This window comes from Apiospora phragmitis (assembly GCF_038363925.1).
Source record: "Apiospora phragmitis strain CBS 135458 chromosome Unknown utg000007l:2111988.0-4706623.0:1.0-2598199.0, whole genome shotgun sequence".
Taxonomy (NCBI): domain Eukaryota; kingdom Fungi; phylum Ascomycota; class Sordariomycetes; order Amphisphaeriales; family Apiosporaceae; genus Apiospora; species Apiospora phragmitis.
The window spans coordinates 1739919-1763162 of record NW_027117406.1 but is presented as its reverse complement, the minus strand read 5'-3'; the positions used below and the strand labels follow the sequence as shown (position 1 = coordinate 1763162).

General features: G+C 52.0%; 8 protein-coding genes across 8 annotated transcripts; 4 read left to right on the top strand and 4 right to left on the bottom strand.

Annotated features, from left to right (window-relative positions):
• Positions 1-2884: 2884 nt before the first annotated feature.
• Positions 2885-4818, bottom strand: PG994_008150 (uncharacterized protein; the record flags this gene model as incomplete). Its single annotated transcript, XM_066859559.1, has 4 exons — positions 2885-3441; positions 3539-4285; positions 4474-4640; positions 4781-4818. 4 exons carry the CDS (start codon positions 4816-4818, stop codon positions 2885-2887), a joined length of 1509 nt encoding a protein of 502 aa, XP_066715046.1.
• Positions 4819-5611: 793 nt separating this feature from the next.
• Positions 5612-6109, top strand: PG994_008149 (mitochondrial 37S ribosomal protein uS8m; the record flags this gene model as incomplete). Its single annotated transcript, XM_066859558.1, has 1 exon — positions 5612-6109. The coding sequence occupies one exon, from the start codon at positions 5612-5614 to the stop codon at positions 6107-6109; it is 498 nt and encodes a 165-aa protein (XP_066715045.1).
• A 1010-nt stretch (positions 6110-7119) lies between these two features.
• On the bottom strand, positions 7120-9293 carry PG994_008148 (uncharacterized protein; the record flags this gene model as incomplete). Its single annotated transcript, XM_066859557.1, has 3 exons — positions 7120-7815; positions 7847-8853; positions 9188-9293. The coding sequence occupies 3 exons, from the start codon at positions 9291-9293 to the stop codon at positions 7120-7122; spliced, it is 1809 nt and encodes a 602-aa protein (XP_066715044.1).
• Positions 9294-11879: 2586 nt separating this feature from the next.
• Positions 11880-13084, top strand: PG994_008147 (uncharacterized protein; the record flags this gene model as incomplete). The annotated part of the gene is made up of 4 exons (XM_066859556.1): positions 11880-11904; positions 12032-12236; positions 12275-12815; positions 12839-13084. The coding sequence occupies 4 exons, from the start codon at positions 11880-11882 to the stop codon at positions 13082-13084; spliced, it is 1017 nt and encodes a 338-aa protein (XP_066715043.1).
• A 708-nt stretch (positions 13085-13792) lies between these two features.
• On the bottom strand, positions 13793-17150 carry PG994_008146 (nucleolar ATPase Kre33; the record flags this gene model as incomplete). The annotated part of the gene is given in 5 exon segments (XM_066859555.1): positions 13793-14000; positions 14071-15955; positions 15970-16061; positions 16091-17044; positions 17134-17150. The coding sequence occupies 5 exon segments, from the start codon at positions 17148-17150 to the stop codon at positions 13793-13795; spliced, it is 3156 nt and encodes a 1051-aa protein (XP_066715042.1).
• A 1130-nt stretch (positions 17151-18280) lies between these two features.
• Positions 18281-18810, top strand: PG994_008145 (uncharacterized protein; the record flags this gene model as incomplete). The annotated part of the gene is made up of 2 exons (XM_066859554.1): positions 18281-18492; positions 18717-18810. 2 exons carry the CDS (start codon positions 18281-18283, stop codon positions 18808-18810), a joined length of 306 nt encoding a protein of 101 aa, XP_066715041.1.
• Positions 18811-19614: 804 nt separating this feature from the next.
• On the top strand, positions 19615-20632 carry PG994_008144 (uncharacterized protein; the record flags this gene model as incomplete). The annotated part of the gene is made up of 3 exons (XM_066859553.1): positions 19615-19944; positions 19965-20408; positions 20432-20632. 3 exons carry the CDS (start codon positions 19615-19617, stop codon positions 20630-20632), a joined length of 975 nt encoding a protein of 324 aa, XP_066715040.1.
• A 494-nt stretch (positions 20633-21126) lies between these two features.
• PG994_008143 (uncharacterized protein) lies at positions 21127-21819 on the bottom strand (the record flags this gene model as incomplete). The annotated part of the gene is made up of 3 exons (XM_066859552.1): positions 21127-21599; positions 21670-21689; positions 21761-21819. 3 exons carry the CDS (start codon positions 21817-21819, stop codon positions 21127-21129), a joined length of 552 nt encoding a protein of 183 aa, XP_066715039.1.
• Between the last annotated feature and the right edge of the window lie 1425 nt (positions 21820-23244).

Genomic DNA, 23244 nt, shown 5'->3' with positions numbered 1-23244 from the left:
ACAGTGGATGCCCTCATGCCCTTTGCAATCAATGCCTATTGCCTAATGAGGTTGATATCTGCACCAGACGCCGAGAGGTAGAAAGACTTCCCGTGGGGCAGTGGCTGGGCCAGGTCCGACCCCCCTGCGATTTGAAAGTCACTGCCCCGATTCGATGCACGAAATCTCGGTAGACTTCCCTGTTTTTTCCCCCCAGATGGCGTGTGGCAGGGCAAACAGAACACTGCGATTGTATCGTGGCAGGACAGAAGGTAACGTTAAGAAGAAGGGACGCATGTTTTGCTCTTATTTTTCCCCCTTCGTCTCCAGTCCTCGTCATCATCGTCATGTTGGTCTTCGGTCGCACCGCGTTTCGGTTTGCCCATTTTGCTCCTTTCGGTACTCATCAAACGTAAGCTTACCGTGACAATTTCTCGGGTCTTGTAGGTACTACTCCTGGGAAGGACGGCGACATCGTGTGTCTCCGCTTCGATTTGATGTCTCTGATCCCTTATTTGTACCTTACATACAAAAGAGCGACCGTCCTTCCCCCTTCCTGGGCGCCCGCCAACAATCGGCCTTCGAGGCCCACCCTCACTTCAGCTGGCCCGGGGGGCGGGGGAGGTCTTAGACATGCATCACGCCACGAACCAATCAACGGGACCGAGGCACCACGTCTTTAGCAACTGCAGCTCTCTTGGTGACCATGCTTTTTTTGCTTGCCCGCTGACCGGCGACTCGACGGAAGATCAGAGAGACATGCAACTGATGAGCTGTTCATCTCGGGGACGTGATCTCGGACTTGCAGCCTCTAATCAGCATCGTCAGCGGCCTTCAATCTACATGTAGGAAATTGACTCCCCGGTCACGTTATTAGAAATTGGCATGGTTCACTTTGCCGAGCCTTGATTGATCTCGTACTATTCCTCATAAGGCTGATCACGAGAAACGTTCCCCATAACGAAGGTGGCTTTATGGGAGATACGGGAGCAGCTTTGCCCCCCCCCCGGGCGTGCCCAAAGAAATCTTACTCGTATGTCAGCAAGCGAGTGCCAGAAGCAGCGACTTCACTGGCCATCGTGATTTTCGTGCCCCAAGCATTAGCTGCTCGGCGGCAACGAGCATCTCGTGAGACGAAAGAACAATACCGAGCAGAGCAGTAATACGTGAAGTACCTACCTGTAGGTAGTACAACGGCCACACTGGATGCCTCCTGCCAGGTATGTAAACTGTAAGCAATTATATATGTACAACTGCATGTGAGCGGCCCCAGGATTGCACTGAGAATATGTAGGGATATATTAAACACCTCGCCCCCGGCGAAACGATGGAGTGCGGAGTGCGGAGTGGACCCCAATTGAACGATGCCAGTTCATCCGAGCTCGTTGGTCTCTTTCCTTTCAAACGCGCCGGCCCGGGTGGAAAGCTGCGCCCAGGATGTGGCATTGCATCTGCCTATATACGTGAGGCGAGGCGCAGAATGCATTTAGGCCCCTGCCCTGATGCCGATGCATAATACGACTCTGCACAAGCCTAATACTTGTGAGACCTGATACCACATCGCATGTGTATGTACGGCCCCGTGCGTCCCCGTTTCTCCTGATTACTATGACGGACTCCGGGGTCCCCTTCTCCAAAGCAGAGGCACAGCTTGCAAGTCAAGTCGCGCCGTAGACTTTTTAATCAATCCGAATGCAAGGCACATCGGCGCATTTTAAACGGCGGACCCTCCGGTTTAGACCCTGGATGGGGGCTGAGAAGCGAGAAGGGGTGGATGGAATATCCCACCATCAGATAGATGTGATGCGCAGGGTTTCTTTTCTTTATCAAATTAAACGCCAAGTCTCTCTGTCCATCTCCCTCCCTCCCTCCCACACAGCCAGCACGTGGCACATCGGACAAATCCTCCTACGTGCATACATACGCGCCGCGTACACACCTTGGGGGCTAGAATGCAACACTTTCATGTTGTGAACGACTTTGTAGCCAACTCCCCTGGGTGGCAGTACCTTCGAGAATGGAGAAGTCTCGCTGTCGATCAGGTATCGCTCTCTTGGTATTGGGTTGGCGTTCCCTGGCGATGTCTGTATGTATGTATGTAGTTGGGTCCAGTGGCGACACCCTTTGAAGCAGAAAGCCGGCCTATAGAACGGAAAGCCAATCGCTCTGCTTCCTCTTCGCTGTCAAAGTCGATACCATGTATACACTATCAATGATACCTTCGCGAAGCCGTGTTTTTTGACTTTGATGCTGGTACGAATCCAAGCATGGTCGCCTTTACTTTCTCCCTGACCTCTTCTCTATCATGTTTATCTCCCAAGGCGGAAACAGTGGTAAGGGGAGAGAACGACGTATCATCGCGTATTAGAGTGCTTACGACCCTGCCAGTTGGGTAGGAGGCAAGATGAGCATCGAGGACCGAGATAGCCGAACAATGGAAACTCGTCTTACCTTGTTGGCTTGGCTAGCAATTTATCATCATTGGACACAAGGCACAGACAGGCAGACCACAGTCGAGAGGTATTCAATTAATACAATCGAAGGGCTTTACATACATATATAACCTGGACCCAGTCGCTGATATCAAGCCTTTCCTTCGAGGACACTTGGTTCAATACTCTTGGTTCCCATAGGATGCTGATCGACAGAGAGAGCGAAGACACGGCAGATAGGATAGAGCACATCATAGTGAGTAGTCATATAATCATCACATTGCCCAGGAGCTCACAGGTAGTCAGACCAGCTAGTCAGCCATATCATTGTGTATCATGTAATCAATTTCATTCCGCTCATTTAGTTCTTCGTAATCATAAGTAACAACAGCCAACTTGCTTAGCTAGGTATATATATTCTACCCCCACATCATCATCGAACCGGTCGCCTAATCAAACTCTCCTCTCCTCACTTAAAGCAGCTTCTTCTCCAGCTTCTTAAACATGCCCGTGACCCCCCTCTCGAGCCGATCCGCGTTCTGCCCCAGCTTGCTGCGCTCCTCGCCCGACCGCGGCCGGTAGCTGCCGCCGCTCTCGCCCTTGCGGTGGACGGCCTCCTGCTCCGTGGGCCGGTACACCTGCGAGTGGATCGAGTAGTCCGTCGCTCCTCCTGCGCCTGAGGGGTTACTCGTCGTGTAGTTGTAGTTGGCGTACCCGCCCGGCGGGGGCGAAGACAGGCCCGGGCTCTGCAGGCTCGCGGGCGTGCTCGTCGCCGACACGGGTGGCCCGGAGAAGGAAGGCGGGGGCGGAGGCGCGAAACCGGGCGAGCCCGGGTACGCGCCGCTGCCGCCACCGTAGGGACTCGGGCTGGGGAGGCCGGGCGAGGCGAGGCCGTATTGTTGCTGGTGCTGCTGCTGGGCCGCCGACGTCACGGGCATGGTGGCGCTGCGGTACAGTGTGCCAAACTGCGAGGGCGGGAAGCCGGGGCTTGCGACGGCGCTTGGTGGGAATCCTGGGGTAGGCGGGAATCCTGGGGTAGGTGGGAATCCTGGGCTCATAGGCCCCGTCGCGGTAGGTGGGAATCCTGGGCTCATAGGGCCCGCTGCCGCATGGGGTCCCCCCGAAACCAGGACTCATGGGACCTCCCACCCCAATGCCGTAGCCAGGGCTCATGGGGCCGCCTCCGCAGAAGCCCGGCGTATAGGGGACCGACTGCGGCTGGTGGTCCCGCGCCACAGCCGCGTGCAAGGGATCGAGGCCGTCGTCCTCGGGTGGCGGCGGCGTCTTCTCGCGGTGCCGGATCTGCTCCGGCGCGGCGGGCGCCGCCGGGTTGTAGGCCATGGGCTTGAAGCTCGCCTGTGACTCGGGTGTGTTGCTGCTCCCGTGCACCGCCGAGACGGGCGGCGGGTCGAAGGTCGGGACCGCCATTCCTTGCTGCTGCTGTTGCTGAGGGGTCGACCTGCTGCCCTGCATGGGTGCCGGTGCCTGTATAGGACCGGCAGTCCCAGCACCGAATCGCGGAGGCTCTGAGATTACTGCTCTCTCGAGCTTGTTCACCAGGGGGTTTACCGGGTCATGATGCGGGGAAGAGTACTGCTGTCGCTGCTGTTGCTGTGGCGGTGGACCGGGCTCGTCCAGGACCTCGACCTGGTGCGCAGGCAGCACGCGCCGGCTGCCGTTGACGAACTGCAGGGCGTCGTTCTGCGTCCAGAAGTATATGTCGAGCGAGTGCAGCTTGTAGTGGTATTTATTCTGGTTGTGAGGGTCGTACGTCGGTAGATGCCATTGCGACTGATCGGGTACGCCGTCCCCAACTGTGATGGTCACGAGGCATTGCTGCTTGTAGGAGTATCTGAGATGGGCATGATCTAAGACTATAGAGGCGCAAGATGGGTTTGCAAGTCAGAACAACCTTTCTCAGAAATAACGAGCGTAGCATTAAGTATATTAACTGAATACGCTTGATCATCTGACCGTGGTGCCTTTTGTTCTATTCTCACCACGCACCATAGATTGGAGGTTGAGGGAACACTGGGGACGGGGAAAGTGAACGACAACTTACACCCATCGAAGGCATCTTGGTCATCCTCGCCCGGCTGGTTGGCGACCTCGATGCGCGCACGTCGATCGTTCGCATTCTCGAACAGGTAGACATACGATCCCTTGTCGAAGCGATGGTGAGGAGGCTTCGCCGTCGGCGGGCCGTAGAAGTAATGGATGTCCCCGAAACTGTTTCCGCAAGAGAGATTCTCTCACATTAGTCACAATATTCGGAACAAATCCAAGAAGTTGTCGAACTGCTACAACAAGTCTTCACAGCCCCTTTCTCCCGATCTTTCCCCCCTGGGATAGTGAATTGAGAAACTCACAGGATCGCAACGTTCTCCTCGCCCGGCCGGACGGCCATGATCGCAAAGTACGTAGGTAGAGGGGGTCTGCAGAAGAATCTCACGGTAGAGGGCTCGATTATCAAACGTGGACAATTCTCAATGGTGAATATAATATGCAGATTGCGACTCGTATTCTTCGAAGCAGGTCAACAGCTTCCACGAAAGACCAAAGCAACGAATATGAAGGAAAGCAAGTTCAAATAAATGATGCGACCGCAACAGGAGCTACGGCATTGGGCAATCCAGGACGAGCCGCCCTCCTGGCAATATTGGTACGACATGTCGAGTCCCAAGCAACCCAAGAGCATTGCCAGCGCTTAACTGCCCTCTCAGAGACGACTTAAATCGTCGTAGTGGGGTTGCCGCGACAGCTCTCACGAACCAGTCAGAGTTCGATTTCTGGAGGTTGCAGGGGGTTGGCAGCTTCTGGGCTTGAGGCTCTACCCCGCTAAGACCCCAAGGCCCCACTGAAACTTCCAGTTAGTGGCCTTTCATCGGAGCCAGCAGTTTTTCCGCCGCTGGGAAATTCTTGGGGAACGAATTCGAGATATGCTGGCGATAGCCTCAAGGACGTGATAGCATTTTGATCTCTCCGCCGACGAAAAGAGGTCAACTTCCAAGGGACCTAGTCTACACAGCACCCCAGTACAGTACGCAATTATTCCATCGAGAAAGCACCACACTGCCGTCGTCAATCGCTGACTGTTGTTATTGCAGATACTTTCTACATACCCCTTCAATCTGCGAAACCCGCCCCCCCCCCCCCAAAAGCCGCCCACGCCAGGCCACCAAAGCACACCAACCCTCAAGATGGGCCTCCCCAAAATCGCCAACCTCTGCAGCCACATGCAAAACGCCAGCAAAGCGCGCCTAGGCCTAACCTCGACCCCGCACACCAAGTACAACCTCGCCGTGCTGCTCTCGATGCAGAAAGCCGGCTTCCTCTCCTTCGTGACGCGTGGCGGCGCGACGCCGCCGGACCCGACGTCGCTCTCGACGTACGAGCCCGAACCCCTCACAACGGCCAACATCGCGCATCAGCGGCTGTGGGTGGGCCTCAAGTACAGCAACAACGAGCCAGTCCTGCGCAAGATGCAGGCCATCTCGACGCCCAAGCGGCCCATCACCATGAAGCTGCCCGACCTCGAGCGCGTCGCGCGCGGCTGGGACACCAACGGCCGCGTCAACGTGCGCGGGCTTAACATGGGCGAGTGCCTGTTCGTGAGCACGTCCAAGGGCGTCATGGAGGTGCGCGAGGCCCTCGAGCGGAAGTTGGGCGGTCTGGTCCTGTGCCGGGCCGGGCCGTAAAGTAAGGAGACAGGAAGAGAGAGTAAATGGAAAGGGGATCTGGCGTTGATGAGACACAAGAGTCACGAACCTGTGTGAGAGAGAGAGCAAGAGGAGTGGGCTGGTCTGCATTATCTCAAGAACCAATTGGTCCAAGTCTCAAGCGTCCATTGGGGCACCTCTTCAGGGATCAGGATATGGATGGGGCCGGGCATCTGTGTGCCAAACAGCAAGCCCGACGGACAAGGTCTTATGGAGCCAGTCAACTCGGGTATAGCAGGATGGACGAGTGTATGATATTTCGTACTTGGCTGAGCCAGAACGCGGCCAAGCCAGGAAGTCTTCATGGATCCGGCCAACCAGCAACCCGGGTAGGGACACCGTCTAGGCGAGGAGGAATCTTAGAGAGCTAGCTGTAACAATTACTGTATAAGTGCAAACTTCATGTGCATCGTACGAAATTATCAAAAGAAGAAATACCCCCCTACTTATTCCTAAGCCATCGAAGTATGCGACTTCGAGAGCTGACGACGTTTACATAGATAGACTGGATGCTATGGCTGTCCCCGCGAGAAGAATATATCCATTCTGACTAAACTATGCTATGCTAATACAACCCCCTCATGAGTTTTACTATGCTACTCTTGCGCCGCCTTCGGGGCAAAGCATCTCTGGTGGCGAGCTATGCACTCTGAATTAACAGTGGTTTGTTTACAAAGTCCCTTATCGTTTCAATCACTATCCCCAACGTCACCTACCCCCAATGTCTAGAAACAAACAGACAAACGACAACCCCCTATTTGCTCGGAAGAAGAAAGATGTGTAAAGGTATCATCTGCGCCTTCGCCGTACACGAAACGCCGGGAGAAAAAAAGGAGCCTCAATAAAAGGTGGCGGACTATTGACCGTCCGCAGAGAAAACAACAAATGACATGTATCAAGACACCCCCAACCTACACCCAGAAGACCCGTCCGCCGAACCATGCGGAAACCGTCTTGACCTCGTTAAACTTCCTAGTATGTCTGTTGTCCTAGTACGTCTCTTGCTCTGCGGCATCCGCAGAGACTTCTTCGGTCTTGGCCGGGGTAATCTCAGCAGCCGGGGCCAGCATGTTGCTTTCCTGGGCCTTGGAAGCAGGAACCTCTTGGATGACATCCTCAACATCCTTCACTTCCTGAGGATCTGCCGACACAGATGGGGCGGTAGTCTCCTGGACACCATTGGTGCCGTTCGTCAGCTTCGCCTGTTCGACCGTCTCGGGCTCCTTGACGGCTGTCTCCTCCGTCTCCTTCGACTCTTCTGAGTCCTTCTCCGCCGCTTCGACAACCGCCTCCACTGCCTGCGGCTCCGATTTCTCTACAACAGGAGTGACAGCAGTGTCCTTTGACACAGCCGCTGCCCCAATAGCAGTCTCAGCACTCGCCGCCTGAGCAACCACTGGAGCAACCTCCTTTGCCGAGGGCTGGGTTTTGGTCGCGGTCGCCTTCGCTGCTGCCGGCTTCTTGGAGGCGGGGCTGCCCTTGGCCTTGGTCGATTCTGTGAGCTTGGCTGTCGCTCTCTTGGCGTGCGAATCGCCATCCTTTGCCGCAGACGCCTTCTTGGTGGCGGACGGCACGCTTTGCTTCTTAGGCGGTGTTATCGGGGCCTTTTCCGTCGTCTTGCTCTTGCTGGCCTGCGTAGGTCGCATCATCCGCTCCAGGAAGCTCTCGTCGACGTGGGCCTCCTTCTTGGTCACGGGGTGGTCCTTAGCCATGGACTTGGGGGGGAGGTCCGATGCTGGGCCGCGGCCGGTTGATGGTCGAGCTTTGGCGCTTCAGGGTCTTAGGGGCGGCCGTGGTAGGTCCTGTAGCACTGTTTCTGCTGCGAGGTCGCGGCTCAGCGCCGTGGTTGACAGTAAGGTGGTTGCCAGACGTTCGAGAGTGAGTCTGGCGTGCGGGAGCTGCAGCTGCAGCTGGAGCTGGAGCTTGAGCGCCAGTCTTCTGGGCCGAGGCAGCTGTGTGCGTCGTGAGGCTGGCTGGAAGTTTGGCAGGCCGGGTGGGCGACTTGACCTTGGGCTTGACAAACCCGGTGGCAGAAGGGGGCGAGAGATCCAGCGCAGCAGGCTTCTTTGCTGGAGGGCCAGACTTCTGAGGGGTGGTGGGTTTAGCACTCGTTCCTCGAACCGATGATCCCTTCTTCGTCTCCGCCGGAGGTTGCTTGGGCGCATGGGCAACTGCTGGCGACTTGGGACCCCTGGAGGCCGTCCTTCCAGTAGTAGAGATTGGTGATGTTTTGGCCTTGCTCGGGGATGTTCCTTTCTTAGCTCCGCCATTCGTCGCTGGTTTCGAAGAACCTTCATTGGGCTGTACAGCAGCTGCGGTGGTCGGATCACCAGGTGTGAGCTTGGTCTTGGACTCTTCCTCGTCGGTGACCTTGTCCGGATTCGAGTTGGGGACAACCTCTGGAGTCTGCATTCCTCTCTTAGGGGAAAATTGGATGGGAGGAGTTGCCTGCCGGGGAGACTCGGGGATTGGCTCTTTGGCCAAGTTCGACTTGAATGCAGCGCCGTTCTGAGTCATGCTGTCGGCAAAAACGTCGCTCTTCTCTGAGACAGCAGCTGGCGTGGTAGATTCCGTCTCGTTGCTGTGTCTCCGGCTAGATACAGACACGGATTCACGACTGGGATCACGCTGTAGACCGATGCGACCGTCCTTTTCAATGGCTACAAAGTTCATCCGCACTTTGGAGAGAGGCCGGGGGGATTGCGAGGGCGTAGGGGAGTTTGCTGAAGGAGAGCGTTCTGGTTAGCGATGGAAATGGTAAGATAGCAGTGAGAAGAGTGGACTGTTCTCGGGATTGACGCAAAAATGACGTTTGGTAGAGTCTACCTCAGTTGAGTAGCTCCTAAGGCCCTGGGCAATGGTGTGCAGCAAACCACACTCTTCCCAACAACAAAGTGCTGTTGCAGTCGAACAAATAGGCATGCGAAGATCAAAGCAACAATGTTTCGGAGGTTTGTAGGGCTAATAGACAGATTGGATTCAGAGAAGGTGCTGGCGTATCCATCTTCTGAGGAGATAGGCAGTGTGTGGGATGGGATGTCTTGAGGGCGAACTCACCAAGTTTTACGCTGCCAGGAGCACTGCCGGGAGGAGAGCGCCCCCGATCTGGCGGACTGTCGCCCTTTTGCTCAAACATGGCACGCAGATTCTTAACGCCCGACATGATTGCGTTTGAAGCAGGAGCTGCCTAAGCACCGTTTCTTCTTTTTTTGTCGGGTTGTTTGCTGGGGTTTGGGGGGGGGGGCGGCGGATGCGCTTAGTCCTCAAGGAGGAGCGGGAAAGTGCAGGCCGCAAAGCGTATGTATTTTCTTTGCTGGATCAGGTGTAAAACACGGTCCGAGATATTTGCTCGTCGTCACCGAGGGAAAGAGCAAGTCGCGCGAAGCGATCTCACATACATTCCCTCTAATTCGGGGTGTGGGTGCTCCAGAAGGAGGATCTGGAGGTTCTTTTTGGAGGTGCGAATGTGTTGGTGGAATAGTTAAGTTGTCGTCGTCGTACTCGGCCAAAATTACGCGCTCTGGGTTGTCCAGTCAAGTCGAATCAGAAGATGGGATGAATGGGCGTTCCTCTGGGCGGATTACTGGGAACCTCGGAGTTGGGAAGCTCAGGCCAGGGTGGCAGGCGCAACTAGGCTGATTAGTGGTCGATCCGAGGAGTGGACTCAGGACGGATGAGACAATGTGGCAGTTGATGAATAGATGACAGGCCGGGAGGAGCAAGATAGTTGTTCAGAGAGCAGCAGCAGCAAACAGCGGATGACCCGAAAATTAGAAAGGAGAAGCCCAAAAGTCATTTGCGCGTTTGTTGACGGGTTGTATTATCTCTTGTAATGTAATGTACATAGGTGTCAATTATGCTGCGTCGTCTGTCCGACGAGGGAATCAAACTTGCCCCATCCTGGGAATCCAGCGAAGTGGGATGTCTCCCAATTACGGTCCCTTGAAATTAGGGGAGATATTTTCATGGGGGGCAAGCTAGCGCTCCTAAACTATCGAGTTCAGGGGCTTGCATGACCGGTCGCGTCCATTGGTGGGATTGGTTGGGCGAGAACGACTTAGCGTGTATTGGGACTGTGAAACCCTCGACGACTCAAAACACGACGAGGAGAAGAGAGCAAAACAGAAGCCCGTCGGGAGGAAACTTCGGGACCTTCTGACTGCTGTGACTGTGACTGTGACTGTGACTGCGACTGGCCAGGAGTTTGCATCTGACGATCGTGTGTTTGTTTACCTTGGCACGGCACCCAATAGACTTCAGGCCAATGGAGATGGCGCTGGTTCGGGATATTCGACATTGCATCAGAGGCGCTGTGCAACCTGACTGAAGCCGCCAGTCTGCAGCAGCAGCACCAGCCGAACCAATAACAACCAGACAGCAACAACCCAACGAATAAGCATGTGCCTTTATGGGCATGGGAGTGATAACATCTCAGCCCATCCCTTTTTCCCCGGATTGGCATCGAGAAGAGGGCTGACAGGTTGACTGCTTGACCATTGCTCGGGACATGTCAGAAGGTGGGCATGGACCTGGACCCATGTACGCTGCGAGCCTATGGCATATTATGGATTTGAAGATGGAAGATGTCGATGCATCAAGACGGCAAGAATTAGATCAAACGCAATCTACATTCCCTTATTCTCTTTTTCGATTTAAGCCTTTTGCCCCTGCTGGCCTCCTGGCGGTCGGCAAGATCGCAAGCCACGTTCTGCCACGACATGGCAAAATGGCAGAAGGTTTCCCGAATCCCCCCTATTTGCCCTGGATCCCCGAGTTTCATATTTCTCCAGTCTTTTTCGTGACTGCTTCCGGTCTTGTCCGTTTATTAATCCAATCCCGCGTGCCCCTTCTCCTGCGTTTTGCATACATACAAACCGTTTGCCTTGACGGAGAAAATCAAGCCTGCAACTTGTCACAGAAGGTCACAGTCATCGCAAGGCCAGCGGCAACGTTGAGCACGTCTTCTCACGCGCCGCGGCGCAAGTACACCCCTGCGGCCCTGCCCCTACAACTGAAGCTTGCCAGGGGAAATTTCTCCGACTCCGGCAAGAAGCTCATCCCCTGCATTTGATAGTTCCACCCTACACCAGAACAGCCAGTTGATGCAGGTGGCAGGTGGTAGGCCACATGGCAGGAAGCAAGGGATCTCGATTCCGGAACAGCAATCCTCATGATATCATTCTATTGGGTTGAAACAACACGTCGCAGTCATCTTTTACCATTTCCCTCTGCCAACTTGATGAGGTTCTAGATGTCCCGGCCTACCGGAACGTCCACGCGCGTTGGCGTTCAAATCTCGCGCTTTTGGCTGGTACCACCCGAGATTGAAAGCTGGTAGTCAATTTAACTCTGCTCACTCTCGTTCTACTGCAGCAGGCAGTCTGACAGTCAGTCATATGACCGCGTACTACTACTGCAGTCGAATGAACACGGGAAATGCAGTGACATCGCTGGGCACAAATCCGTCTATGTATTCGTATTCCCAGCCCAGCCCATCGAAAACGTGCAGTTAGTTACACGATGCTACACGATGTGGGAGACTATTGACGGTGGGTTATGTAATATGCAACACTTGAGTCGTGCCACTGTAGGCACCCCACTAGTGACTCCAAAGCCAAAACGCAGCGCCGACACAGGAGCTTAGCTGGGTGGGAGGTGGGTTTTTTTTTGGCCTTGGTGAGAGCTTCACTATCCCGCCTGGAACCAATCTTGCCCATCCATCTTTTACGAAAGTAATTGACCCGTGTAAATGGCTTCCCGCGTTCTCAGAATCGGTAAGTTCTGTTTGGCTGATGATGAATAATATAGTTCCTCTGCAATCTTTGACCGAATGGAAATCACTTTGTCCTGCCATTCATTGTATTGTTGTAACTGACTTCTAACTTTGGTTGGAAAAAACAGGTCTCATCCCCGGTGATGGCATCGGCAAGGAGGTGATCCCGGCCGGCCGGCGCCTGCTCGAGGCCCTGCCCTCGTCGCTGGGCCTGCGCTTCGACTTCGTGGACCTGCACGCCGGCTTCGAGACGTTCGAGAAGACGGGCGCGGCCCTGCCCGACAAGACGGTCGAGATCCTGCGGACCGAGTGCGACGGCGCCTCTTCGGCGCCGTCTCCTCGCCCTCGACCGCCGTCAAGGGCTACTCCAGCCCCATCGTCGCGCTGCGCAAGAAGCTCGACCTCTACGCCAACGTGCGGCCCGTCAAGACGGTCGTCACGGCGCCCAAGCCCATCGACATGGTCATCGTGCGCGAGAACACCGAGGACCTGTACGTGAAAGACGAGCGCACCTTCGACGCGCCCGACGGCTCCGGCAGGGTCGCCGAGGCTATCAAGCGCATCTCCCAGAAGGCCTCGTTCCGCATCGCTACCATGGCCGGCGACATCGCGCTGCGCCGCGACAAGATCCGCGCCGCGGGCGCGCCCAGCATCCACAAGTCCCCCCTTGTGACCATCACGCACAAGAGCAACGTGCTGTCGCAAACCGACGGTCTGTTCCGCTCCACAGCACGCGAGGCCCTGGCCGCCCCGCAGTTCGCCGGCAAGCTGGAGGTCGAGGAGCAGATCGTCGACAGCATGGTGTACAAGCTGTTCCGGCAGCCCGAGGCCTACGACGTCATCGTGGCGCCCAACCTGTACGGCGACATCCTGTCGGACGGCGCCGCGGCGCTGGTCGGCTCGCTGGGCCTGGTGCCCTCGCCAACGTGGGCGAGGGCTTCGCCATCGGCGAGCCCTGCCACGGCTCCGCACCCGACATCATGGGCATGGGCATCGCCAACCCCATCGCCACCCTGCGCAGCACCGCCCTCATGCTCGAGTTCCTCGGCGCCGAGGAGGCCGCCGCCAAGATCTACGCCGCCGTCGACGGCAACCTCTCCGAGGGCAAGCTGCTCAGCCCCGACCTGGGCGGCACCGCCAAGACCGAGGAGGTCGTCCAGGACATCCTCAAGAGGCTGTAGAAAGCTTCTACGACCGACGTAAGTAAGCGACTGAACGACCGGACATTCGTCGAAGAATCCTGCCGCAACGCCATTCAATGCGCTAGGAATTATTGGGAAGACAAAAAGGAAGGGCAAAAGTCTTGTAGATAGATAGGTCTTGGGAGTGTCTATAGAGAAAATGGTAACAATCACCGGCGTTCAGTGTAAACCAGAGTAAATTACACCACTCAGTGTTAGCAAAGCTCAAGACGCTCTGCTCACGTCTGCTCACGTCTGCTGGCTTGGCAGAATGAGCCTCCGCCAGCGTGCTTGAGGGCATTGAGCACCATCTTGGAGCTGACGAGGGGCATGCAAACCAGACGACCGTTTGTTCAATGACTGATGGTGTATCGTTGAAGTTGTCTTGATCTTCACTTATTTTGTTACATACTTGGTATACTCCTCAGTTTGGCCGTCTCACTTCGTAGCCGTGTTTCCACTGTACGTCATGATGTGACACCGGAAATGTGGATGTATCATGTACTCAATTCCAACCACCATTTCGAATTTTGAAACTCGAGGCTTTTATAGGAAGCGCGAGGAAGTGACGAGACTTCCAAGATTTCGTGGTGTAGAACAAGGTATAAATTTCCAGTACCAATTATATCCGCCATAAACGCCATCCATGCAAAGTTATTTACAGTCGTCTATCCCGATCGCCATACCATATCATGGACTACGCTGGTTCTAGTGACTCTTCCTCGACTTCTTGGCCTTCTTGGCCTTCTTATCACCAAACTCCTCCTCGTATATCTCGGCCGCCGACGGTCCCTCCTTTCTCTTCGCCTTGGAGGACTTCACGCTGACCACCGGGTTCGACTGACCACGCTTCGTGGCGGTGGCCACCTGCTTCTCGGCCTCATCCCAGCCGGGTGCCGCATCTTCGATTTCGTAGCTAGAGCGGAAAATGTCAGTCACCTGTACGTAACAAGTAATTCAAGGGAAGTTTTCGTGCAATTACTTACTTGTTGAGCGGCAAAGAGTCAATGAGCTCCCTCTGCTGCGCCTTCATGGCCCTCGTCGTTTCGTCACCAGCCTCTTCCAGTTCTACGTCCAGAGACTTCTCTAAGGGGTTAAACCGGACATCGATCTTGTCATCATGGGCGCTGTCAGCATTGGCGGCACTGACGCCGATCTTGTTCGCCTGAGGCATATCGGCCTCCACTGCGCCGGCGACTAGCTTCTGGAAGTAGTTCATCATCTTGCGCATGATCTTGATGAGCATGGCCAGCACTTGGGAAACCTGGAGTTTCAGCTCCTGGGCCACATCCTCGACATCCTTTCGCTGCAAGCCAACGGCCATCAGAATGGCCTGTTGCACGCCTCCCAGATTCACGTGGCTCTTGATCCGGCCGGTGAAGTACAGAGTCGCAATCGTTGGTAGAAGATCCATGATCACGTGCCAGTCAAGCAGACCACTGGCATATGAATCAAGACGTTTCAGGTCGAAAGGTGAGAGATGAATGTCCAAATCCGATTTGGTGAAAGGTCGCGGCACTATCGATGGGTCCTGCTGGGCTCCTGCGGTGGCGGATTCGTCAATGACGAGCGATAGCACACTGGGGAAAGTTCGGAAGTTGTATGAAAGCAAGGTCATGAACCGGTTCTGGAAATCCTTGGCAAAGGCGCCCAGCCACGTCCTGTCATCGGCGTTCTCGAGGGTTCGCAGCATGATGCAGGTGTTTTCACCAGTGAGGTCGTTGGATGTCTGTCTCAAGTAGACTGGAGCGAACTTCGATCTCTTCCAGAACTTGAGCAGTTCATGTGTAAGGCCATAGCTCACACCCACATAATCCAGAGCTGGATTGCGGCGCTCTTCCAGCTTCGAGAACAAGGGCGGCATTTTGCTGATGTCTCGAACCTTGATGTCGTCGTCGAGAAGGTTGGCATTCTTGAGCTCTGCTTCCGTAGTTCGCTCCATCGTTTCCTCCATCACAGCATCGCCGTCTTCGGACAAACTCATGAACTTGCCCTCGTAGTAGTTGACCAGTAGCTCGAGTGCTCTCGAGCCATAACCCATTGAAGCGTAATCAGGAGACGCTGCGATTCGCACGATTCGAGCACCCGAAAGACCCGCGAAGTTCTCATCCTGGAATTGCCTACTCAAAGTCCACGGGATCAAATCACCCGCTGCTTGCGTGCCTCTGCTAAGACTGTTCAAAACGCTTTCGCGGCTGATCTTTCCTTCAAGCGCAACCTGAATGACCACCAGTGGCTCAGGCAACTGATTGGCCTTGGTAACGGGAGCAGTCAACACGAAGAGCTCGTGGGACGGCGCATCGCTCATGAGTTGGAGATCGTCGGGACTGTTTTTGTAATGCGACGCAACATATAGGGATACCATTTGCTGCAAAAACTTCTCCGAAACAGGGTGAAAACTGAAAAGGGTATCTCTGTTAACATATAGCAGTTGGCATTGTGCTAGGTCTGGGCAACCGGTGATGTTGATCTTCGTGCGAGGAAGCGTCGCGTCGAGGCAGAGAAGTTTGTTCAGCCACTTTTCTGTCGGGTCTCCCTGGGCGTAACGAATAGGGGTCGATAGGGTGATCTCCCTCAATGATCGTCCTGCAATGGTCTCTTGATGCTCGCTCTTAGAGGCCTTGCCACTAGATCGCTCCGCGACCTCTGTGCTGCTAGATGTGGCCACAGCCCTCGATTGCTCTCGGAGCTGCTTGATCAGTTTCAGTGACAGAGATCGGCCGGTTCCCTCGTAGCCATTGATCGTAGAAGCCATGAAAACCAAGTAGGGACCCATTAATTTCCTGACTACAGGTAATGGGATGGCAGCTGCCTCATCGATTACCAGGAGCTCGGCTTGCCCCAGACGTGAGCATCTTGGGGCCGAATGTACTGGATAGTCTGACGGTGTTGTCGGAAGATATTGACACGGACAATCGCCTTGTTGAAATCGGGGTTGGTACTTTGCATGATGGAGTAGTCGGAGTGCTCGCCGTACCTAGAGCATCGAATCCCTTGAAAACAAACTGGAAGAGGGTCTTCAAGTTCTCTGGAGATGGAGAGGTTATGAAGATGTTGGAGTAGCCATAGGCTATGGCGGAGGCGATTGCAATGCCCATGGCAGCGGATTTTCCACGACCTCTGGCTGCTGTCAGGGTGACAGTCTCGCGGAGTGTCTTCGAGTTCGCGGCCTCGACGAAGGTGAGTAGGGCTTTCGCCTGGTCCACAGTCTTGGCTAGCTTGATGAGAGAACCTAGAACCATGCTTTCTTGGTGTTGCTCCTTGATAGTGTCAAGCTCCATCTCCGTCTCTGTCTTGGGTTGGTCCATATCGGGCGGCGGTAGTGGTTTGACGCCCTTACCACCGGATATGGGGAGGACATTGAGTTCGTCGTCGATGACTAGGCAGGATTCGCAGCTGCCAAGCGACAAGAGAAATCGTTCGTTGAATCGCGCAACAACGTCCTGGTGAGCTTCGGTGCGGTACTTGGAATGTACGTCCATAGACAAGTTGTACAGCTGTCGCAGACTGCTCATGCCCTTCAACAGCAAAACCACCAGACCCCCACCTTCGACTGTCTCGATAGTCTTGGCTAGGAGATTAGGTGTAATGCCCTCGAAGTCTTGCAGTACGACCATACCGAACGTTTGACCGAGGATCTTGTCGGAATCCTTGTAGTATCGGTACTGGATATCGTTGAGAGTGACGAAGAGCTCGAATGGGTCCTCGGCGTTGGCTTCACGGACGCCTCGCTTGATATCCTTCTTGATCTTGGACTCGCGCTTCTGTCGGTGACTCGTAAAGCCAAGCAGCTTCTTTTGGTATGCCCACAACACGCTTTTGTTGGTCTTTAGGTCCATCGAGGACATGATATAGTGGAGGTGGACCAGACATTCCTTGGAATGGTCTCCGACGACGACAAAGAACGATCGCTTCTTTTCCTGGAGGCCATTGCGAATGAGCGCGGGGATGCGCGAATCTCTATATGCGAACTACCATTAGTATTGCTACATGCGACAAATTGGAAGCTTCCAAGTGGAATGGAATGAATTGCGCCAGAATATACTTACACAGCTTTGCGTCCCATGATGGCGATTGGGTGTGCTGAAGTTCAAGGGCGCATTCAATCGGTCGGCCACTCGCGATCTTTTAGCCCAGCAGATTGCTGCGCTTCCAGTCCCCAAGTCCAAAACTTTTTTGCGGAGATCCTGATTCTGCCAGGGCGGTGAAACCAAGCAACTCTCAACCTAACAGCTTATGGTGGGGTAGCTCGGCGATAGAAGCACACCTAAAGCACCCCCACCAATGCTTTCTCACGCAGTTACGACTGATTGGCCCAATCCATCAGAAGCAAGCCAAATAGGGGGGGGGTTCCAGGTTTTGATTGGTTATGTCATCCTACATGTAGCTGAATGGTATTTGGGAGGACACTCTGTAGCAGCTGCAAACCACCGTTACCTGCGGCGTATGGGCTCGAGCTGTACTATGTTGTTTGCTCATGTTTGCCTTGTAACTTTTACTCACAACATATACGTGTATGACTAAATCACGGCGCAAACTGAGCAGAATCACCTGGTGTTGCAGTAATACCACTCTTCTTATGACTGATTTCTTCTGAAAGCATTTATTCAAGGCATACATTTCATAACAGCACGCCTCACGATAGAGGTACCTATGGTCTTCATCGATTACTTCGTATACCCCCATCCTACGTCTCGTTTGGGGCTTCATTCTCAGATTTGCATCCTGTCCCCTTCAAGAGCCAGCTTAGGTCTGGGCCAGTATGATTCTATATAATGAATGACATACTAGATGATAGGATGGAACTGGACTAAGTACTAAGCTGTCTAGTGTGTTGCGAAGTCAGAAGTCAGTAGAGGAGGAACCCCTTCAGCGATTGTTTATATATTCCCTTGGTTTCTTCAATACTGCATTCACCGTTATTGTACTCAAATATAGAACACCGACATTCTTTTTGATCTATTTCATATTTGCCATCAATTGATCTCGTAGTTCCAGGAATCATTGGACTAGTCGTCTTTCACTTGATTCTTCTTCTAGTTATTAACACTCCTGACGACAAGTCGTAAAGACACTAGTCTTCTAGCAAAGCACACAATTCGTAGGGTATCTATCCGATATAGCCGAGGTAAGTCGCCTATATCTTCTTTTTGCCAGTAACGTTTGGAACCAACTGAATTTTTCTCGCAATAAAGAATGGTTGATCGTAGAGGTAACGATGCCAACGCTGGCTGTACAGCCGTTATGAGCGGCGACCTCAAGTATAAGCGCATGCGTTTATACCAGCACCTGCAGCTCGCACGACCTATTATGGCACGCATCTTGGCCGAATCTGCCTTTATCTACCTAAAGGATGAAGATAAGGCGGCTATTCGGGAACAGGTTGAAACGTGTGTCAGAGACGACATGTAAGTTATCTTGCGGCAGGGTTAAACCTGTCCTCTTCATTATCCCAATCTAATTAGCTTTTAATGCTGATGTCTTTTGGACCACTAGCAACCTCGCTTTTGATACCCAGCCGCCCAGAAGTATTTACCCCTATGAAAGACGGATCAAGGCTGCCGCTCGCACCGTATTCGTCGACAATCTGAATCTCTTCAACAGTGGCGTAGAGCAATACGAGATTCAGCAGAAACATGAATCTCAAGACTCACGAGTCTGAACTTCAAGATGTTCCCAACAAGGTCGACGACAGCATTGTAGATGAGCTATTCTTCAAGGAGTGATAGGATGATGGGCTCCTATCAGTAATCCTTATTGGAACCCAATACTAGTCGATGAAGGGAGGGAATTTTGGAGGCTTTGCCTGGCTATGATCTAGAAGCATAGTCGCAGACAGGATGCAATATAGACAACCACTCACGGGAGTGGCAGGCTTTATTTAATTAGGTAAAACATGAACATGGCATATGTTATGGAAATTTCCCTTCCAAGTGTTCCTAGAGTACCTCTTTCTTTAATAGGTTGTAGCGACAATGAGGAGCTCTACACAATGCCAGTTGAAGTTAAGTGATTATTTGAATGCTGGGTATCGGGCTTAAAAGGAATCCGAGTGCACCTTCGTCTTGCCATTTCTGCTTACGAGCTCAAAGACAATTTCCGCAGCTTTTGTTGCTGGGATAGGTGCAGCCCACTACAGCATTTCTACCTATGGTGCACACCTAACTCAACTTCCGACCAAGCCAAGTATCATTGTCTTTTGGGCTCGACCCATCATTGAATTAATTTCCTGGCAATCCTTTATTGTTGGTGTTTGTTTTGTTGTTTTGGACGGCAGCTTTGCGTATCCTGATACCGCCAGTGGCTGCTTAATCTGTGGCCCATCTTCGCATTCAAGCTCTTTCCAGGCAGACTACTGCCACCTGCAATGTGAGGATCTTCTGAAAACTGCACCTCATTCACTCCGTTGATAATTTTGGCTAATACTTTCTTCAGTATCTCAGGTTCATTCGTTGTCGCGTTTTGCCTTCCCAGGCAAACTCAATTGCACCCACCGTTACCTGCTCTTGCTACATTTCGGTGCAACAAATATGGCTGTCAAGCCCAGACTCTGCAGTCGGAAGAAGACTGCAGCCGAGTGTGTTGACCCAACTGCTTTCGTCTACCTGGCGCGTGGAGGACAGTTTCGTGGCACATTCGGTCAGAAGTCCAAGGTAGCTGGCCTGAAGTCTCCCACCCACGAAGCCACAGAAGCCCGCAAGCCATTGCCAGCATCAAGTCCAGCCGAGAAGAGAGCGGCGATGGAGAAGTTGGAGAAGGGCACGCATTCGCAGCTGCAATCGCCGCTGTTCAAGTTCCCGCCTGAGATCCGCAACAAGATCTACGAATACTGCGCCGACGTCTGCATGCGCCAGGATGGCGTCAACTACATGTTCACCAGTCCGCCCACCTGGGGACCTGCAAGTACCCGGCGCTCCTGAAGGCTTGCAAGCGTATCGCACAAGAAGCCCTTACAATTATCCTCTCGTCCGAGGTTGAGATCCGCGTCACGCGATTGGGAATGTTCTACAAAACCGTGGGCCCCTTCATCCCGGCAAACGTCCGAAGCGTCCGCATGTACCACCATGAGCTGGTCAACCCATACCTTCTGACCATCAGCCTGGAACGACTTCTCCGCGACGCCACCAACATCGAATCGGCACGGCTAACAACCTATACCCGCAATCTCCACGAGGTCACGGCTGAGTACCACTGGGAGCGACCCAAGAACCTGAAGAAGGAGCAGCACAGCGCGGAAGGCGATGAGACCTTACATGTTGAGAATTCTCACCTGTTGACCTCATTGCCACCGTCTCTTGCTGGCACGACCGGGCGGCCTTGTATGGTATTCATATGCCCGTCAACCAGCACCCCCACCACAAGTGGATGGTTATCCAGTTCCAGGAGAACTTGCACCGGGTCCGCTCCTTCGACATGGCGCTGAACCTGGCGATCCGAAGGCAGGACGAGTGGCGCTGCGTCTATCGCTCAGAGAAACTCGAAGGTACCTTTGCCGACACCTTGAAGCGCGAGGCGGATATTCTGGCCAAATCGGAGAACCTCGAGTAGATGTTCAGATGAAGGAGAGTTTGCGATGGGTGGATTGGAGTGTCTCATTGTTGGACATACAAGCACGACAAATGAAGGTCAATGACGGGGTTTTCTTTCAGCAGCTGATGAATTGGGCTGGTAGTTACACTTGCCAGTCCACTTGAGATGATACACAGACATGCCTGTAAGGGTAGAGGACCCTATTAGAACTAGAGCCAGCACACAAGAGTTGGAGTAGGTTAGATCGCTAGAGTTGATTGATGGATACATGTAATGATCATTCACGATTAATAAAGAAGAAAAATTGTTGCACAGGAAATGTCGGAATTGTTATCTATTGATTCATATCTAGTGGCTCTTCACATAAGACGCTGTTAGCTAAGGCATGCCGCTCTTGGACCTGGGCCCTTGTCATCGCGGGTGCCTCGTCAAATGCATAGCGAGGCATCGTATCATCTACCTCCCTGGTCTTGGCTAGTATGGGAAGTGGCATCGAATTCCTTGCTGGATATCTAGTAGATGTCATCTTCAGTATCGTCGGCGTCATCGGAGCCCTCAGCATCCTGAGTGGCCTCTTGAATGTCCTCGGGAATCTTGAACATGTCATCGGTCCACTTGATACCGAAAACGTCCTCATTGTACTGGAAAACGTTGTTGACAACGTTCAGGAGGGCCTGCTCATAAGGATAAAGTGTCAGGGGAGCAATAGGACCCATGAAGCCCTCGATATTCCCGTTGAGCAGAGAATCAATCTCCACGAGTGCCAAATCTTGCTTGGCATCATCCAGGTTGTTGAAAGCCGGCGAGTTCGCCAGGATCTTGTCGATGAACTCCTTGGCCTTCTGTATTCCAATCCGTTTGCGTGGTGTGTCATCCTTCAGGCCACCGCTAGTTGTCGGCTGGGCTTCATCCTGCTGGCCGGTAAACGAGGCAGGGGCAGAGCCGGAACCGGAGGCCTCGGGGGGTGGAGGCGGCGGCGGAGAGGCTGGTTTTGCCTTTTCCTTTTCGGTCAGCCATCGGAACGATTGGAGATAGTACTTTTAGCGAGTACGTACAAAAGACGTCTTGGCTTAGACTATTTCTGGAAAGAAATTTTGGTGATCTCTCTGGGATCAACTTCGCTATGTCAAGGCACTCGAAATTTACCAAAGGAGCTTCTGGGTTTGAAGATGAAATGAGAACCGTAGCTGTAGGGAAGTAGCCATTTTATAGTAATTAGCAGGCCGAACCAGACACATTAAACTTAGAAATGCGAACTGTTTATTAAATCAGCTATTACGTTCTGTCACACATTACTTGAGTCCGGGTTTGTCCGCGGGACTAACTAAACACAGCATATGTTTATCCAAGACACTATATAACAGAAACAATGAGAGGAAATTTTGATACAACATCTTTGTCTGCCCTGTAGGACTTGCAGCCCCATGGGCAAACAAAGCATAAGCTAAAGCACCCCCTCACGGGCCACCCCCTTACGGGCCACTTTACTAAGCTATTGTTACCCCTGTAGTTAAAGCTATTTCTACGGCTAGAATTAACGTAAATACACTATTTTTCGTTATTTTTAATAATAATATAGTTTTTCGCCTCTGTGCTATTATCTTTTATAGCTTTTATAGCGTTACGAGGCCTTCTTAGTACTTCGATTTCGTTAGCTTCGTCCTTATATATAACCTTACCCTTTAGCCTTCGTTTAACCCGGCGTATATTAATTATATAAATAAATCGTTATCTCGGTGTAATTCTTAGTTTTTAACGTATTTTCGTAGTCTTATTATTAAGTTTAGTTTAAAAATAATTAACTTAAGCTTCGAGATACGCGATTTTATTAACGCTTTAATTTAAAGCTTTATTAACCTTCTTAATAAAGAGCCGTTAAAAAGGTAATTTAAAAATAAAGTCCGTAATAGTTAATTTTTAATTATTATTTCGTAATGCCTAATTATTAACGGGTGTTTTAATAGGTATTAAAACTAATTTAATAAAAAAATTAAGTATTTATTATTTTTTAATTACTTTTAATAATTTTAAACGTACCCGGGTAACTTTTATATTTTTTAAACGTATTTTAAGGATAAAGACTTCGAATAATCCCGCGGATAAATCTTAGCCGTTTTTTAAGCGTTTTTAATTATAAAAAAAGTTAATACGTTAATCTTAGCTTACTGGTATATTTTTAATATATTTATTTTTATAAGCTTTAATTTAAAGATCGTATTCGAGTACTCTTTTAAAATAATTTTTAATCTTTTTTTTAAAGCCGAAAACTCTTATATTTAAAACTTATATTATATAATTATAATATAACTTATAAAAAATTAACTATATTTTATTTATAAAATGAAGTTATAAAGAACTATTATTTGTATATAATTTATAATTATTATAAATTAAAACGATTTATTTATTATTGTAGCGAAACCGTATATAAAGAATAAAAATATTTTAAATTTAATCTAAAGTTATAATATTATTAGTCTACCTTTTAAAGAACGCTTTAAACCGCTAGTTATTTTTAAAATAGCCGTTTTAATTTAAAAACTACTGGTTTTAAACGTCGGCCCCCTTAAAAATAATTAACGGCGAGAGGGCTACCTTATTACAGCCTATATACTCTAGGGTAATAATTT